General features: G+C 37.4%; 1 protein-coding gene across 4 annotated transcripts in view; it reads left to right on the top strand.

Moving 5' to 3' along the window:
- KLC1 (kinesin light chain 1) overlaps positions 1–19735 on the top strand; it is a 169708-nt gene extending 149973 nt beyond the window's left edge. For all 4 annotated transcript variants that reach the window (XM_053697402.1, XM_053697401.1, XM_053697400.1 and 1 more), the window contains one exon: positions 18704–19735. In XM_053697402.1, coding sequence (XP_053553377.1) covers positions 18704–18769 — 66 coding nt within the window. In that variant the 3' untranslated portion in view covers positions 18770–19735. The remainder of the gene's footprint in view (positions 1–18703) is intronic.
- The last annotated feature ends 805 nt before the right edge of the window (positions 19736–20540 follow it).

Here is a 20540-nt window from a genome sequence, read left to right as displayed (position 1 = left end):
TTTATGCCTATTTTTTAATGTATATGTATTGTCAGAAGTCAATAAAATAGCTATTTAAAAGTTTTATTTGTTACATCACTTGGTTATTTCTCCAAAAATCTCATTCTGAAATTATCTCTGTCCATTTTTAACATAAGGGTATAAGCATTAAGTTGCGCCACTCACTCCTTAAAACCACACCCCTCCTGTACACCACAACCAGATATTTTTTGGGGAAAATATCGTAGGAGTTAGGGCATACCCAAACAAGGCAGCGCAAGAAAGTTTTAAAACTCTCCTACCAAACTAGTAATCTGTAGGAACCCGCTCCTGTGTATGTTATAGGGTCATTATTGTAATTTGTACAATATATACTAACTGGTATCTCAGCGTGTTAGTAATCTGTAGGAACCCGCTCCTGTGTATGTTATAGGGTCATTACTTGTGATTTGTACAATATATACTAACTGGTATCTCAGCGTGTTAGTAATCTGTAGGAACCCGCTCCTGTGTATGTTATAGGGTCATTACTTGTGATTTGTACAATATATACTAACTGGTATCTCACTGTGTTAGTAATCTGTAGGAATCCGCTCCTGTGTATGTTATAGGGTCATTACTTGTGATTTGTACAATATATACTTACTGGTATCTTAGCGTGTAAGTAATCTGTAGGAACCCGCTCCTGTGTATGTTATTAGGGTCATTACTTGCTTGTGATTTGTACAATATATACTAACTGGTATCTCAGTGTGTTAGTAATCTGTAGGAATCCGCTCCTGTGTATGTTATTAGGGTCATTACTTGCTTGTGATTTGTACAATATATAGTAACTGGTATCTCAGCGTTTTAGTAATCTGTAGGAACCCGCTCCTGTGTATGTTATAGGGTCATTAATTGCTTGTGATTTGTACAATATATACTAACTGGTATCTCAGCGTGTTAGTAATCTGTAGGAACCCGCTCCTGTTTGTTATAGGGTCATTACTTGCTTGTGATTTGTACAATATATACTAATTGGTATCTCAGCGTGTAAGTAATCTGTAGGAACCCGCTCCTGTGTATGTTATAGGGTCATTACTTGTGATTTGTGCAATATATACTAACTGGTATCTCAGTATGTAAGTTATCTGTAGGAACCCGCTCCTGTGTATGTTATAGGGTCATTACTTGCTTGTGATTTGTGCAATATATACTAACTGGTATCTCAGTGTGTTAGTAATCTGTAGGAACCCGCTCCTGTGTATGTTATAGGGTCATTACTTGTGATTTGTACAATATATACTAACTGGTATCTCAGCGTGTTAGTAATCTGTAGGAACCCGCTCCTGTGTATGTTATAGGGTCATTACTTGCTTGTGATTTGTATAATATATAGTAACTGGTATCTCAGTGTGTTAGTAATCTGTAGGAACCCGCTCCTGTGTATGTTATAGGGTCATTACTTGTGATTTGTTCAATATATACTAACTGGTATCTCACTGTGTTAGTAATCTGTAGGAATCCGCTCCTGTGTATGTTATAGGGTCATTACTTGTGATTTGTACAATACATACTTACTGGTATCTTAGCGTGTAAGTAATCTGTAGGAACCCGCTCCTGTGTATGTTATTAGGGTCATTACTTGCTTGTGATTTGTACAATATATACTAACTGGTATCTCAGTGTGTTAGTAATCTGTAGGAATCCGCTCCTGTGTATGTTATAGGGTCATTACTTGCTTGTGATTTGTACAATATATAGTAACTGGTATCTCAGCGTGTTAGTAATCTGTAGGAACCTGCTCCTGTTTGTTATAGGGTCATTACTTGCTTGTGATTTGTACAATATATACTAACTGGTATCTTAGCGTGTTAGTAATCTGTAGGAACCTGCTCCTGTGTATGTTATAGGGTCATTACTTACTTGTGATTTGTACAATATATACTAACTGGTATCTCAGCGTGTTAGTAATCTGTAGGAACCCGCTCCTGTGTATGTTATAGGGTCATTACTTGTGATTTGTACAATATATACTAACTGGTATCTCAGTGTGTTAGTAATCTGTAGGAATCCGCTCCTGTGTATGTTATAGGGTCATTACTTGTGATTTGTACAATATATATTAACTGGTATCTCAGCGTGTTAGTAATCTGTAGGAACCTGCTCCTGTTTGTTATAGGGTCATTACTTGCTTGTGATTTGTACAATATATACTAACTGGTATCTCAGCGTGTTAGTAATCTGTAGGAATCCGCTCCTGTGTATGTTATAGGGTCATTACTTGCTTGTCATTTGTACAATATATAGTAACTGGTATCTCAGCGTGTTAGTAATCTGTAGGAACCTGCTCCTGTTTGTTATAGGGTCATTACTTGCTTGTGATTTGTACAATATATACTAACTGGTATCTCAGCGTGTTTGTAATCTGTAGGAACCTGCTCCTGTTTGTTATAGGGTCATTACTTGCTTGTGATTTGTACAATATATACTAACTGGTATCTTAGCGTGTAAGTTATCTGGTAGGCACCCGCTCCTGTGTATCTTATAGGGTCATTACTTGTGATTTGTATAATATATACTAACTGGTATCTCAGTGTGTTAGTAATCTGTAGGAATCCGCTCCTGTGTATGTTATAGGGTCATTACTTGCTTGTGATTTGTACAATATATACTAACTGGTATCTCAGCGTGTTAGTAATCTGTAGGAACCTGCTCCTGTTTGTTATAGGGTCATTACTTGGTTGTGATTTTTTCAATATATACTAACTGGTATCTTGGCGTGTAAGTTATCTGGTAGGCACCCGCTCCTGTGTATGTTATAGGGTCATTACTTGCTTGTGATTTGTACAATATATACTAACTGGTATCTCAGCGTGTTAGTAATCTGTAGGAACCTGCTCCTGTGTATGTTATAGGGTCATTACTTACTTGTGATTTGTACAATATATACTAACTGGTATCTCAGCGTGTTAGTAATCTGTAGGAACCCGCTCCTGTGTATGTTATAGGGTCATTACTTGTGATTTGTACAATATATACTAACTGGTATCTCAGCGTGTTAGTAATCTGTAGGAATCCACTCCTGTGTATGTTATAGGGTCATTACTTGTGATTTGTACAATATATACTAACTGGTATCTCAGCGTGTTAGTAATCTGTAAGAACCCGCTCCTGTGTATGTTATAGGGTCATTACTTGTGATTTGTACAATATATACTAACTGGTATCTTAGCGTGTAAGTAATCTGTAGGAACCCGCTCCTGTGTATGATGTTAGGGTCATTATTTGCTTGTGATTTGTACAATATATACTAACTGGTATCTCAGTGTGTTAGTAATCTGTAGGAATCCGCTCCTGTGTATGTTATAGGGTCATTACTTGCTTGTGATTTGTACAATATATACTAACTGGTATCTTAGCGTGTAAGTAATCTGTAGGAACCCGCTCCTGTGTATGTTATAGGGTCATTACTTGTGATTTGTACAATATATACTAACTGGTATCTTAGCGTGTAAGTAATCTGTAGGAACCCGCTCCTGTGTATGTTATAGGGTCATTACTTGTGATTTGTACAATATATACTAACTGGTATCTTAGCGTTTAGGTAATTTGTAGGAACCCGCTCCTGTGTATGTTATTAGGGTCATTACTTGCTTGTGATTTGTACAATATATACTAACTGGTATCTCAATGTGTAAGTAATCTGTAGGAACCCGCTCCTGTGTATGTTATAGGGTCAATACTTGCTTGTGATTTGTGCAATATATACTAACTGGTATCTCAGTGTGTAAGTAATCTGTAGGAACCCGCTCCTGTGTATGTTATAGGGTCATTACTTGTGATTTGTACAATATATACTAACTGGTATCTCAGTGTGTAAGTAATCTGTAGGAACCCGCTCCTGTGTATGTTATAGGGTCATTACTTGTGATTTGTACAATATATAGTAACTGGTATCTCAGCGTTTTAGTAATCTGTAGGAACCCGCTCCTGTGTATGTTATAGGGTCATTAATTGCTTGTGATTTGTACAATATATACTAACTGGTATCTCAGCGTGTTAGTAATCTGTAGGAACCCGCTCCTGTTTGTTATAGGGTCATTACTTGCTTGTGATTTGTACAATATATACTAATTGGTATCTCAGCGTGTAAGTAATCTGTAGGAACCCGCTCCTGTGTATGTTATAGGGTCATTACTTGTGATTTGTGCAATATATACTAACTGGTATCTCAGTATGTAAGTTATCTGTAGGAACCCGCTCCTGTGTATGTTATAGGGTCATTACTTGCTTGTGATTTGTGCAATATATACTAACTGGTATCTCAGTGTGTTAGTAATCTGTAGGAATCCACTCCTGTGTATGTTATAGGGTCATTACTTGTGATTTGTACAATATATACTAACTGGTATCTCAGCGTGTTAGTAATCTGTAAGAACCCGCTCCTGTGTATGTTATAGGGTCATTACTTGTGATTTGTACAATATATACTAACTGGTATCTTAGCGTGTAAGTAATCTGTAGGAACCCGCTCCTGTGTATGATGTTAGGGTCATTATTTGCTTGTGATTTGTACAATATATACTAACTGGTATCTCAGTGTGTTAGTAATCTGTAGGAATCCGCTCCTGTGTATGTTATAGGGTCATTACTTGCTTGTGATTTGTACAATATATACTAACTGGTATCTTAGCGTGTAAGTAATCTGTAGGAACCCGCTCCTGTGTATGTTATAGGGTCATTACTTGTGATTTGTACAATATATACTAACTGGTATCTTAGCGTGTAAGTAATCTGTAGGAACCCGCTCCTGTGTATGTTATAGGGTCATTACTTGTGATTTGTACAATATATACTAACTGGTATCTTAGCGTTTAGGTAATTTGTAGGAACCCGCTCCTGTGTATGTTATTAGGGTCATTACTTGCTTGTGATTTGTACAATATATACTAACTGGTATCTCAGCGTGTAAGTAATCTGTAGGAACCCGCTCCTGTGTATGTTATAGGGTCAATACTTGCTTGTGATTTGTGCAATATATACTAACTGGTATGTCAGCGTGTAAGTAATCTGTAAGAACCCGCTCCTGTGTATGTTATAGGGTCATTACTTGTGATTTGTACAATATATACTAACTGGTATCTCAGTGTGTAAGTAATCTGTAGGAACCCGCTCCTGTGTATGTTATAGGGTCATTACTTGTGATTTGTACAATATATAGTAACTGGTATCTCAGCGTTTTAGTAATCTGTAGGAACCCGCTCCTGTGTATGTTATAGGGTCATTAATTGCTTGTGATTTGTACAATATATACTAACTGGTATCTCAGCGTGTTAGTAATCTGTAGGAACCCGCTCCTGTTTGTTATAGGGTCATTACTTGCTTGTGATTTGTACAATATATACTAATTGGTATCTCAGCGTGTAAGTAATCTGTAGGAACCCGCTCCTGTGTATGTTATAGGGTCATTACTTGTGATTTGTGCAATATATACTAACTGGTATCTCAGTATGTAAGTTATCTGTAGGAACCCGCTCCTGTGTATGTTATAGGGTCATTACTTGCTTGTGATTTGTGCAATATATACTAACTGGTATCTCAGTGTGTTAGTAATCTGTAGGAACCCGCTCCTGTGTATGTTATAGGGTCATTACTTGTGATTTGTACAATATATACTAACTGGTATCTCAGCGTGTTAGTAATCTGTAGGAACCCGCTCCTGTGTATGTTATAGGGTCATTACTTGCTTGTGATTTGTATAATATATAGTAACTGGTATCTCAGTGTGTTAGTAATCTGTAGGAACCCGCTCCTGTGTATGTTATAGGGTCATTACTTGTGATTTGTTCAATATATACTAACTGGTATCTCAGAGTGTTAGTAATCTGTAGGAACCCGCTCCTGTGCATGTTATAGGGTCAGTACTTGTGATTTGTACAATATGTACTAACTGGTATCTCAGCGTGTTAGTAATCTGTAGGAACCCGCTCCTGTTTGTTATAGGGTCATTACTTGCTTGTGATTTGTACAATATATACTAACTGGTATCTCAGCGTGTAAGTAATCTGTAGGAACCCGCTCCTGTGTATGTTATAGGGTCATTACTTGTGATTTGTGCAATATATACTAACTGGTATCTCAGTATGTAAGTAATCTGTAGGAACCCGCTCCTGTGTATGTTATAGGGTCATTACTTGCTTGTGATTTGTATAATATGTAGTAACTGGTATCTCAGTGTGTTAGTAATCTGCAGGAACCCGCTCCTGTGTATGTTATAGGGTCATTACTTGTGATTTGTACAATATATACTAACTGGTATCTCAGCGTGTTAGTAATCTGTAGGAACCTGCTCCTGTTTGTTATAGGGTCATTACTTGTGATTTGTACAATATGTACTAACTGGTATCTCAGCGTGTTAGTAATCTTTAGGAACCCGCTCCTGTGTATGTTATAGGGTCATTACTTGTGATTTGTACAATATGTACTAACTGGTATCTCAGCATGTTAGTAATCTGTAGGAACCCGCTCCTGTGTATGTTATAGGGTCATTACTTGTGATTTGTACAATATGTACTAACTGGTATCTCAGCGTGTTAGTAATCTGTAGGAACCCGCTCCTGTGTATGTTATAGGGTCATTACTTGTGATTTGTACAATATGTACTAACTGGTATCTCAGCGTGTTAGTAATCTGTAGGAACCCGCTCCTGTGCATGTTATAGGGTCATTACTTGTGATTTGTACAATATATACTAACTGGTATCTCAGCGTGTTAGTAATCTGTAGGAACCCGCTCCTGTGTATGTTATAGGGTCATTACTTGTGATTTGTACAATATAAACTAACTGGTATCTCAGCGTGTTAGTAATCTGTAGGAACCCGCTCCTGTGTATGTTATAGGGTCATTACTTGTGATTTGTACAATATATACTAACTGGTATCTCAGCGTGTTAGTAATCTGTAGGAACCCGCTCCTGTGTATGTTATAGGGTCATTACTTGTGATTTGTACAATGTATACCAACTGGTATCTCAGTGTGTTAGTAATCTGTAGGAACCCCCTCCTGTGTATGTTATAGGGTCATTACTTGCTTGTGATTTGTATAATATATACTAACTGGTATCTCAGCGTGTAAGTAATCTGCAGGAACCCGCTCCTGTGTATGTTATAGGGTCATTACTTGTGATTTGTACAATATATACTAACTGGTATCTCAGCGTGTTAGTAATCTGTAGGAACCTGCTCCTGTTTGTTATAGGGTCATTACTTGTGATTTGTACAATATGTACTAACTGGTATCTCAGTGTGTTAGTAATCTGTAGGAACCCGCTCCTGTGTATGTTATAGGGTCATTACTTGCTTGTGATTTGTACAATATATACTAACTGGTATCTCAGCGTGTTAGTAATCTGTAGGAACCTGCTCCTGTGTATGGTATAGGGTCAATACTTGCTTGTGATTTGTATAATGCAGGTGGCCCTCGTTTTACAACGGTTCAATTTACACCGTTTCAGAATAACAACCTTTTTCTCCAGTCATGTGACTGCTATTGAAAAGTAGTGCATTTATTAAAATAGCCAATAGGTGGAGCTGTCCACTTGTGTTGCAGCAAAGCCAAGAAAGCTGAAATTAATCAGTTTAACCAGACCTGAGTTATCAAGCAGATTTCAAAGGAACAAGATCTTCCTGTCTATAAATCAGTCCAGATTGGAATGCATAGAAAGAACTGTTTGCAGATTAAATGCAAGTGAAGTCTGTGTTGTGTGATTAGGTTTATAATGCGGTTTAGCAAATGGTTTTGTTCATTTAACTTAGTTTAATTATATATTTTGTGTTGTGTGATTATTTAATTAGGTTTATAATGCTGTTTAGCATTTAAAGTCTTCATTTCAAAGCTTTAAAAATAATGTATTAGGTGTTACTTATGACAATTTTGAGAGGGACCTGGAACCTAACTCCCTCACTTCCCATTGAATTACATTATAAACTGGGTTTCAATTTACAACGGTTTCTATTTACAACCATTCCTTCTGGAACCTAACCCTGGCGTAAACTGAGGGCTACCTGTATATACTAACTGGTATCTCAGCATGTTGGTAATCTGTAGAACCTGCTCCTGTGTATGTTAAAGGGTCATTACTTGTGATTTGTACAATATATACTAACTGGTATCTCAGTGTGTTAGTAATCTGTAGGAACCCGCTCCTGTGTATGTTATAGGGTCATTACTTGTGATTTGTACAATATGTACTAACTGGTATCTTAGTGTGTTAGTAATCTGTAGGAACCCGCTCCTGTGTATGTTATAGGGTCATTTCTTGTGATTTGTACAATATGTACTAACTGGTATCTCAGCGTGTTAGTAATCTGTAGGAACCCGCTCCTGTGTATGTTATAGGGTCATTACTTGTGATTTGTACAATATATACTAACTGGTATCTCAGTGTGTTAGTAATCTGTAGGAACCCGCTCCTGTGTATGTTATAGGGTCATTACTTGTGATTTGTACAATATATACTAACTGGTATCTCAGCGTGTTAGTAATCTGTAGGAACCCGCTCCTGTGTATGTTATAGGGTCATTACTTGTGATTTGTACAATATATACTAACTGGTATCTCAGTATGTAAGTAATCTGTAGGAACCCGCTCCTGTGTATGTTATAGGGTCATTACTTGTGATTTGTACAATATATACTAACTGGTATCTCAGCGTGTAAGTAATCTGTAGGAACCCGCTCCTGTGTATGTTATAGGGTCATTACTTGTGATTTGTACAATATATACTAACTGGTATCTCAGCGTGTTAGTAATCTGTAGGAACCCGCTCCTGTGTATGTTATAGGGTCATTACTTGTGATTTGTACAATATATACTAACTGGTATCTCAGCGTGTTAGTAATCTGTAGGAACCCGCTCCTGTGTATGTTATAGGGTCATTACTTGTGATTTGTACAATATATACTAACTGGTATCTCAGCGTGTTAGTAATCTGTAGGAACCCGCTCCTGTGTATGTTATAGGGTCATTACTTGTGATTTGTACAATATGTACTAACTGGCTTGTTAGTTAAAGGGAAGTTATACAACTTTTGCTGTTTTGTAAACGCTCCCTAGAGAGGTCAGAAAGCAAATTCTATAACTTGGGTTTTCTTCAAAATGCTGTAATGGCCGGTCTAGGAAGTATGGGACAAGATGTGTATAATGTGGTAATGAAATGCAGTATTAATGATAATCCAGCACATTTCTGGTAGCTCTCCTTGCACCAGTATTGTCAATGTGAAATGTACTTTTGTTTGCCAGACTATTTAGTTGGAATATTTGTGTTTAACTGCCCCCAGAAGCACAATAAGTTTCATATCTGTGCAAACACATTATTATTATTATTATTATTATTATTAGTCATTTTAAAAGACAATGTTTTTGGCTGCACTGTTATGCAGACACACACAAAATGTGAGCACAGTATGTGCATAAAAAAACTAAATGCACTATATAAATATTATTATGACAAATGATACAGGGCTTCATGTGAGAGAAGGTTCTGCAACGCCATTTAATAAGCATATATTTAAGGTTTGACTGTATACATATTTATACAAGAAATGTCGTTACAACCACACAGGTAGGTACAAAACCGTTTATACACAAATGCATCAAGAATGTGCATAGTAAGGTGAGTACTTGGTTAATTGGCATACAGTGATCAAATGTCATCTGGTATGCAAACATCTTAAGGAGCGACTGACTAAACCTACATCTTTTATTAAAGGGCTATTATAGTGCTAGAATTGTATAACTAGCGATTCTGTAACTCTGTGTTTAACCCCCAACAAATGTGGTTAAACCCATAGTTCAAGTACTGCAGATCCTGAGCGAAAACCGGCACTGAGCCAATCGGCAGCGATAGCCACACAACCCGGATTTACAACTAGCACTACTGATTGGCTCAGCTGCAGTTTCCGCACGGGGTCAGCAGTGTGCTCTGAAGTGGTACTTTTACTATGCTAGCCCTTTAAGCTTAGAGATAATGTCTTGGCCTAATAGCAGAATAATATGTATTTATAACAAGGTTCGGCATAAAAATGTTATTAGCAGAATATGCACGGCTCTGTTCCAGAAGACACTGAGACACCACGTGAAAAGCCTTTGAGTGTTTTTCTTGTCTGCTTTGAATGTGGTGAGTTAGGGTTAGATGTAAATATGTCTCTGCACTGATCTAAGCAATCAGTCCGGTAAAGTGCAGTCTACGTGCAGCAAGTGCTCAAGCCTCTAGATGGATTGGCAGGTAAATTACAGGAAGAGTAGGACACTACTAATGCACATAGCATTGTTTCTATGCCCTTTGGAGGACTTTATTCACAAAGACTTTCTGCCTATTTTCACATTCCCATTAAGCTGTAGTATTCAAAAATAAATGTCAGCAAATAGGCATTTTGTGCTCGAGCAGCGCTTTAAAAAACAAACAAAACAAAGCAAGTGATTGGCGCGTTTATTTCTTTCATGTAATTGGCAAGAGTCCATGAGCTAGTGACATATGGGATATACAATCCTACCAGGAGGGGCAAAGTTTCCCAAACCTCAAAATGCCTATAAATACACCCCTCACCACACACACAATTCAGTTTTACAAACTTTGCCTCCTATGGAGGTGGTGAAGTAAGTTTGTGCTAAGATTTCTACGTTGATATGCGCTTCTCAGCATTGTTGAAGCCCGATTCCTCTCAGAGTACAGCGAATGTCAGAGGGACGTGAAGGGAGTATCACTTATTGAATACGATGATTTCCCTAACGGGGGTCTATTTCATGGGTTCTCTGTTATCTCCTACCTCCCTTTTCAGATCGACGATATACTCTCAGTTTACCATTACCTCTACTAATAACTGTTTTAGTACTGGTTTGGCTATCTGCTATATGTGGATGGGTGTCTTTTGGTAAGTATGTTTTCATTACTTAAGACACTCTCAGCTATGGTTTGGCACTTTATACAAATTATATAAAGTTCTAAATATATGTATTGTACTTATATTTGCCTTGAGTCAGGTTCATGTATTTCCTTCTGCAGACTGTGAGTTTCATATTTGGGAATGTAAACACTTTAAGAATTTTATTTCTTACCTGGGATTTAGTCTTTTTTTTAATTTGACTACTTTTTTGCAATTGCGGGTGTTAGGCCCGCGGGTGCGTCAAAAAATGCTAGACTTTATTGCGTCATTTTTGGCGCATACTTTTTTTGGCGCGAAAAGATACGTTTATGATGCAACTTCGTCATTTCCAGCATCATACGTGACGCCGAGACCTTTCACACGGCGGCGTCATTAGTGACGCAAGTGTGTCATTTCCGCTCATTTTTTACATTATTTCAATACCCCATTGATGTTTGCCTCCTGCTTTCTTCTCTATCAAGAGGCCTATGCTTTTGCATTTTTTCCCATTCCTGAAACTGTCATTTAAGGAAATAGATAATTTTGCTTTATATGTTGTTTTTTCTCTTACATTGAGCAAGATGTCCCAATCTGATCCTGTCTCTGAAGTTTCTGCTGGAACATTGCTGCTTGACATCGGTTCTACCAAAGCTAAGTGCATTTGTTGTAAAATTGTAGAAATTATTCCACCGAATTTCATTTGTAATAGTTGTCATGATAAACTTTTACATGCAGATAGTGTATCCATCAGTAATAGTACATTGCCAGTTGCAGTTCCTTCAAATTCTAATGTGCATGATATACCTGAAAATTTTAAAGAATTTGTTTCTGATTCTATTATGAAGGCTTTGTCTGCATTTCCACCTTCTAATAAACGTAAAAGGTCTTTTAAAACTTCTCATTTAGCTGATGAAATTTCAAATGACCAACAACATAATAATTTATCCTCTTCTGATGAGGATCTATCTGAAACAGAAGATCCTTCCTCAGATATTGACACTGACAAATCTACTTATTTATTTAAAATAGAGTATATGCGTTCTTTATTAAAAGAAGTGTTAATTACTTTGGATATTGAAGTAAACAGTCCTATTGACGTTCAGTCTAATAAACGTTTAAATGCTGTTTTTAAACCTCCTGTGGTTTCCCCAGGTGTTTTTCCCATTCCTGAGGCTATTTCTGATATGATTTCTAGGGAATGGAATAAGCCAGGTACTTCCTTTATTCCTTCTTCAAGGTTTAAGAGATTGTATCCTTTACCAGCAAAATCTATAGAGTTTTGGGAAAAGATCCCCAAAGTTGATGGGGCTATTTCTACTTTTGCTAAACGTACCACTATTCCTATGGAAGATAGCACTTCCTTTAAGGATCCTTTAGATAGGAAGCTTGAATCTTATGTAAGGAAGGCCTATTTATATTAAGGTCATCTTCTCAGACCTGCTATTTCTTTGGGTGATGTTGCGGCTGCATCAACTTTCTGGTTGGAAAATTTAGCACAACGTGAATTGGATTTTGACATATCTAGCATTGTTCGCTTACTGCAACATGCTAATCATTTTATTTGTGATGCCATCTTTGATATTATCAAAATTGATGTTAGATCCATGTCTTTAGCTGTATTAGCTAGAAGAGCTTTGTGGCTTAAATCTTGGAATGCTGATATGACATCTAAATCTAGATTACTATCTCTTTCTTTCCAAGGTAATAATTTATTTGGTTCTCAGTTGGATTCTATTATTTCAACTATCACTGGAGGAAAAGGAGTTTTTTTTGCCTCAGGATAAAAAAACCTAAGGGTAAATCTAAGGCTTCTAACCGTTTTCGTTCCTTTCGTCAGAATAAGGAACAAAAACTCAATCCTCCTCCCAAGGTATCTGCTTCCAGTTGGAATAAATCCAAGCCATTTAGGAAACCAAAGTCTGCCCCTAAGTCCGCATGAAGGTGCGGCCCTCATTCCAGCTCAGCTGGTAGGGGGCAGATTAAGGTTTTTCAAGGATTTTTGGATAAAATCAGTCCAAAATCATTGGATTCAGAGCATAGTCTCTCAAGGGTATCGAATAGGATTCAAAGTAAGACCTCCTGTGTGAAGATTTTTTCTCTCACACATCCCTGTAAATCCAGTAAAAGCTCAGGCTTTTCTGAAGTGTGTTTCAGACCTGGAGTCTTCAGGGGTAATAATGCCAGTTCCTCTTCAGGAACAAAGTTTGGGGTTTTATTCAAACCTATTCATTGTACCAAAGAAAGAAAATTTGTTCAGACCAGTTCTGGATCTGAAAATTTTGAATCGTTATGTAAGAGTACCAACTTTCAAGATGGTGACTATAAGGACTATTCTGCCTTTTGTTCAGCAAGGACATTATATGTCCACAATAGACTTACAGGATGCATACCTTGATATTCCGATTCATCCAGAACACTATCAGTTTCTGAGATTCTCTTTTCTAGACAAGCATTACCAATTTGTTGCTCTTCCATTTGGCCTAGCAACAGCTCCAAGAATCTTTTCAAAGGTTCTGGGTGCCCTACTATCTGTAATCAGAGAACAGGGTATTGCAGTGTTTCCTTATTTGGACAATATCTTGGTACTAGCTCAGTCTTTACATACTGCAGAATCTCACACGAATCAACTAGTGTTGTTTCTTCGGAAACATGGTTGGAGGATCAATTTACCAAAATGTTTCTTGATTCCTCAGACAAGGGTCACCTTTTTAGGCTTCCAGATAGATTCAGTGTCCATGACTCTGTCTCTAACAGACAAGAGACGTTTAAAATTGGTCGCAGCATGCCGGCACCTTCAGTCTCAGTCATTCCCTTCAGTGGCTATGTGCATGGAAGTTTTAGGTCTCATGACTGCAGCATTGGACGCGTTCCCCTTTGCTCGTTTTCATATGAGACCTCTACAGCTTTGCATGCTGAATCAATGGTGCAGGGATTATACAAAGATATCACAATTAATATCCTTGAATCCCAATGTACGACACTCTCTGACATGGTGGATAGATCACCATCGTTTGGTTCAAGGGGCCTCTTTTGTTCGGCCAACCTGGACTGTGATCTCAACAGATGCAAGTCTTTCAGGTTGGGGAGCTGTTTGGAGAGCTCTGACAGCACAAGGGGTTTGGAAATCTCAAGAGGCGAGATAACCAATAAATATTTTAGAACTCCGTGCAATTCTCAGGGCTCTTCAGTCTTGGCCTCTGCTAAAGAGAGAACCGTTCATTTGTTTTCAGACAGACAATATCACAACTGTGGCTTATGTCAATCATCAGGGTGGGACTCGCAGTCCCCAAGCTATGAAAGAAGTATCTCGGATACTTGCTTGGGCGGAATCCAGCTCCTGTCTAATCTCTGCGGTGCATATCCCAGGTGTAGACAATTGGGAGGCGGATTATCTCAGCCGCCAGACTTTACATCCAGGGGAGTGGTCTCTCCATCCAGATGTGTTTTCTCAGATTGTTCAGATGTGGGGTCTTCCAGAGATAGATCTAATTGCCTCTCATCTAAACAAGAAACTTCCCAGATACCTGTCCAGGTCCAGGGATGTTCAGGCGGAAGCAGTGGATGCACTGACACTTCCTTGGTGTTATCATCCTGCTTACATCTTCCCGCCTCTAGTTCTCCTTCCAAGAGTGATCTCCAAAATAATCATGGAACAGTCTTCTGTGTTGCTGGTGGCTCCAGCATGGCCACACAGGTTTTGGTATGCGGATCTGGTGCGAATGTCCAGTTGCCCGCCTTGGCCACTTCCGTTACGGCCGGACCTACTATCTCAAGGTCCGTTTTTCCATCAGGATCTCAAATCATTAAATTTGAAGGTATGGAAATTGAACGTTTAGTTCTAAGTCATAGAGGTTTCTCTGACTCAGTGATTAATACTATGTTACAAGCTTGTAAATCTGTCTCTAGAAAGTTTTATTATAGAGTTTGGAAAACTTACATTTCATGGTGTTCTCATAAATTCTCTTGGCATTCTTTTAGAATTCCTAGAATTTTACAGTTCCTTCAGGATGGTTTGGATAAGGGTTTGTCTGCTTCCTTGAAAGGACAAATCTCCGCTCTTTCTGTCTCATTTCATAGAAAGATTGCTATACTTCCTGATATTCACTGTTTTGTACAGGCTTTAGTTCGTATTAAGCCTGTCATTAAATCAATTTCTCCTCCTTGGAGTCTTAATTTGGTTCTGAAAGCGTTACAGGCTCCTCCATTTGAGCCTATGCATTCTTTGGACATTAAACTACTTTCCTGTAAAGTGTTGTTCCTTTTGGCTATCTCTTCTGCTAGAAGAGTTTCTGAGCTATCTGCTCTTTCTTGTGAGTCTCCTTTTCTGATTTTTCATCAGGATAAGGCAGTTTTGCGGACTTCATTTCAATTTTTACCTAAGGTTGTGAATTCTAACAACATTAGTAGAGAAATTGTTGTCCCTTCTTTATGTCCTAATCCTAAGAATTCTTTGGAGAGATCCTTACATTCTTTGGATGTGGTAAGAGCTTTGAAATATTATGTGGAAGCTACTAAAGATTTCAGGAAGACTTCCAGTCTATTTGTTTTATTTTCTGGTCCTAGGAAAGGTCGGAAAGCTTCTGCTATTTCCTTGGCATCTTGATTGAAACTTTTGATTCATCAAGCTTATTTGGAGTCGGGTCAAACCCCGCCTCAGAGAATTACAGCTCATTCTACTAGATCAGTCTCCACTTCGTGGGCTTTTAAGAATGAAGCTTCAGTTGATCAGATTTGCAAAGCAGCAACTTGGTCCTCTTTGCATACACTTACTAAATTCTACCATTTTGATGTATTTGCTTCTTCGGAAGCAGTTTTTGGTAGAAAAGTTCTTCAGGCAGCTGTTTCAGTTTGATTCTTCTGCTTTTGATTTAAGTTTTTTTCTTTCAAATATGAAATAAACTTATTTTTTTGGGTTGTGGACTAATATTTTCAGCGGAATATGGCTGTTTTTATTTTTATTCCCTTCCTCTCTAGTGACTCTTGAGTGGAAGACTCCACATCTTGGGTATTGATATGTCACTAGCTCATGGACTCTTGCCAATTACATGAAAGAAAACATAATTTATGTAAGAACTTACCTGATAAATTCATTTCTTTCATATTGGCAAGAGTCCATGAGGCCCACCCTTTTTATGGTGGTTATGATTTTTTGTATAAAGCACAAATATTTCCAAATTTCCTTTGTTGATGCTTTTTACTCCTTTCTTTATCACCCCACTGCTTGGCTATTTGTTAAACTGAATTGTGGGTGTGGTGAGGGGTGTATTTATAGGCATTTTGAGGTTTGGGAAACTTTGCCCCTCCTGGTAGGATTGTATATCACATATGTCACTAGCTCATGGACTCTTGCCAATATGAAAGAAATTAATTTATCAGGTAAGTTCTTACATAAATTATGTTTTTCCGGTTGTTTCTTTGACAGACATTTTATTTTAAGCACCCCCCCCCCCCTTAAAGGGGTATGAGACACATTGTTTTTCAGGATTCAGATAGAGAATATAATTTTAAACAACTTTCCATTTTACTTCTATTAAATAAGTTGCTTAATTCTCTTTGTATCCTCCGTTGTTGATGCAGTAATGCTCTACTCGGAGGCACTAACAAAAGGCATATATGTGCAGCCACCAATCAGCAGCACCTGAGTCTACATAGGTATGCTTTTCAACAAATGATACAAAGAGTACAAAGCAAATTAGATAATAGAAGTAAATTGTAAAGTTGTTTAAAATCGCATGACTATCTTAATCATGAAGGGAAAAAAATGGGTTTCATGTTCCTTTAAGGGGTTCCATGTGTCCCTTTAGACAAAAAAGAACTCCTCTGCACTGCTGTCCGGCTCTATTTCCTCCATTTACAATGATGCTGGCCAGCAAGTGTATGGTGACTGTAAGCATGTTTGTAGTTTTACTTGCTTTTTGTATGGCTGCCTGAAGCATAAAATATTCCAAACCACCTTATTTGTCATAGCAGATTTTTGGCAACCTGTCATCATTTTGAATAAGGGCCATATTTAAAGTCACCTCTCGACTGACAATGAAGCCAATGTATTCAGATAATTCGTTATGCTCCAGATGTGAAAGAAGCGTCCGCTTGCAGCATTTAGCACTTTTCGGTGCCACATTTATTCTTGTGAAAGTGAAACGCACTAAGATTTAGGTTTGCACAGATCTTAGTGTGTTTCAGTTTCACAAGAATAAATGCGGCTCTGAAAATAACCGAATGCCGCAAGCGGCTACTTTCTTCCGAATTTGAATCATAACGAATGATCCAAATGCACTGGTCTTCTGACAATGCAATACTGGTCTGCAGCTGAGCATGATTACTGAGCAGCAAATGTGCATCACTGCCTATCACAGGCCTTGTTCATCTCGGGATCAGCAGTGTGTTGCTGGAGCTCAATTTACCTATGTGTTTAACCCATTTGTGGGGTTTAGCACATTAAAGCATTTTATTATTGATGGTTTATGTCTAGGACATGATCATTTAAGCAGTCACGTACCATAAAGTTAATGCTAACAAGTTTTATACTGCTTTTATCCCCCCCGATATAGCAAGTGATTTTATATAACTTTCTAATTTACTTCAATTATGTAAATTGCTTTGTTTTCTCTTGGTATCCTTTGTTAAAAAGCATACCTAGGTAGGCTCCAAAACAGCCGTTCACTACTGGGAGCTAGCTGCACATATGACTTGTTCATTGGCTCACCTGATCTGTTCTGCTAGCTCCCAGTAGTACATTTGCACATTTAACAAATGATACAAAGATAATTAAGTATATTTCATAATAGAAGTAAATTGGAAAGTTGTTTAAAATTGCATAGAGTTTCTGATTTGCAAAATAAATTTGGGTTTCATGTCCCTTTAAAGGGAAAATTAAACTGACCATGAATCCTCTTAAAAAAGATAATTATACACAGTGAAAACAGAGGGTATAGTCATTATTTTGCCTGCTTTTCCTGTAATTTTACTTTTTCCGTTCTACCTCCAGCAAGTTGTAATGCATCTGGAGGATTCAGATCTATGACCTTGATCATTGCAGATGTTAATCTATGTTCCACAGCAGAGGAGAATATGATAACCAATGAATAGCTTCTCTTGCATTTTTATGTCACTGGACTGCTCTTAGCCAACTATTGCTAACAAAATGACAGATTTAATATTTATAAACCTGCATATAAAACACACAAAAAATCCCTTTAAGGGGGCTGGACACAATCCCAAACGCCTGCTTTTCTTTGGAACAGAAAGGGCAGATTTGCAGAAATCTATAAGGGAGAGCACATAGTTAATGCTACTCAAGGAAAAGCCCAACAGAAATAAAATTTTACATTTCTAACTTCCTTGACAGTCACCCCAGTAGCCTTGTCCCCTGAGAGTTAAAAAAGCAGAATGGAACAAAAAAGTGGGAATGGAAACCACTGCAACCCTTGTAAGATGTAAATATGTATTGTAAGGCCAACTACACAAAACTATTCACAAAAAATACACTTGAAGAAATGTATATGTTTAGATATCAAAGTTGATCATCTGCTTAAATAGGCTGCAAAAAAAATATTGGGGGAATTAGAACACTGTCTAAAAAGAAAATGTGTCATTTGGATCTCTGACCGTAAAAATAGAACAGTCTTTAATTGGTGAATGGTGTAAGAGATAAAACATAACTTTCATTTAAATTCTTGACTGCTAAAGAACTTGCTTGCAGACCTTTTAAGCAGCAAAAGAGTTAACTGTATTAAATATTGATGTGCCTACTGTATATAGAGATATGGATCTAGTATTACAAGAAAGTAACTGCTTTTCTCTCCCCCCTTTTTTATACAGGAGCGAAATAATAGTCTGACAGACTCAAGAAGTCTGAGTGCTAGTCACACTGACTTGGCTCATTAATGTTCAGGCACAGACGCTAGCTAAAATTCCTATGAATGAAGACGCACTGAGACACAATGAGCTTTGGTTCCTGCTCACTCTATAACAGGAGTTCATATGTTTTAATGGACACTCTTTTTACTTATCTGTAAAAGAAAAAATAGTGTAATTTAGAAAAAAAATCTTTTAAATTGATCATTTTATTTATAGGTGTGTATGTATATATAAATTGCTGATTGCACTGTAAATATTTTATTTACAATATGAGTTACTGTTACAACAGACAATAGGGCAAAACTAGTTGCAGTAGGTAGACAGAATATACTGAATATATTGATATAAAAACAAAAATAATACGATGTTCATGTGAGTAAATGGCTTTGAACATTGGCTGGAGCCTGTAAGCATTTACTGTCATCTAACCACTAGATCGTACATAAACCACTCAAGTTTGTGTTCAGGAAGTTATTATTATTCGCTGGCTCTGCAGAAGTATTTGGAGAATTGCAGAACATAGACATCTTTAAAATCACTTTGGACATTTCCCATAAAATACCCACAACAACCTGATCTTTTGGGAACATAACACTTTAGCAGATAAATGAATGAAAGATGTATATACATTGTTTAGCAAATACTGAACTGCTGCTAACATTTTCCATTTATTATAAACTGAATTCCAAATGCAACTGAGGAGATATTTAGATACTATTAGATCTAAGACAATATCATTCAGGATTTCCGTTTGTTAACTGGAAGAACGCAAACTTCCTGTTTTGTTTTTTTTTCTGTGCTTGAGCATGACTGTTACAAATGCAGGAAGCCGAAATGTTGTATGGAAAGATATTTGTAAATAGGTCTTAAATTTAAATAGTACCAGGGGTGCTATATCTATGAATGTATAAATTTCATGTGATCTGTTTTTAAATAGATTTTGTGTGCTTTTAAGGTTGTCAGTGTAAATAACAAATAAATATCACTAGGTTATATGGCTTTTTTATAATATACTTTATAACTGGAGTCTAGAAGATTTATTACAAAATGGCTGTGTTTTTGGCATATAAAATGGAGGTTTGATCTTGACCAGGATAATCTTCAGACTTTTAAAGATTTTATTTTTAAATATTTATGTTAATAAGAGTTCTACGGGAAGGCTGAGCACTAAACACATTACTTGTGTTGAATATTCCTAAATTCCCACCAATTTTAAATAATGTTTTGTATTCCTCCTGAAAAACGAACAAAGCCAGGTTCCTCCAGTGTTAGTAACCTAATGGCAGTTTATTTACCTGGATAATAAACTGCACCACAGCTGTTACTGTGATAACGCTCTAGGGAAGGGTGACATAAGCTTCACAAAGTTATTGCTATGACAACTTCTGTGTATAGAATATAGATGGTGTTTCATTTGTAAAGTCCCATGAAGCTTCTCTTGCTAGTAATTTACTTACATCACAGGGTAGTAGTAGGTCTGGTACACAGCAAAGGGTACTCCGAAATAAACTCAAGGATCATTTATTCAGGAGGAGGAGCAGAGACCTACAACACAGGGTACTAGTAGGTCCGGTACACAGCAAAGGGTACTCCGAAATAAACACAAGGATAAGTTATTCAAGAGTAGCAGAGACCTACAACACAGGGTACTAGTAGGTCTGGTACACAACAAAGGGTACTCCGAAATAAACACAAGGATTATTTATTCAGGAGGAAGAGCAGAGACCCTGGAAAGGAATGCCAAAACCATGGGTGCATTTCTAAGAGGTAAAGTTTATTTTAGTAAAAAGAGAAACTG

This window comes from Bombina bombina, chromosome 1 (genome assembly GCF_027579735.1).
Source record: "Bombina bombina isolate aBomBom1 chromosome 1, aBomBom1.pri, whole genome shotgun sequence".
In the NCBI taxonomy this organism is placed as follows: domain Eukaryota; kingdom Metazoa; phylum Chordata; class Amphibia; order Anura; family Bombinatoridae; genus Bombina; species Bombina bombina.
This window is presented reverse-complemented; position numbering and strand designations above follow the sequence as displayed.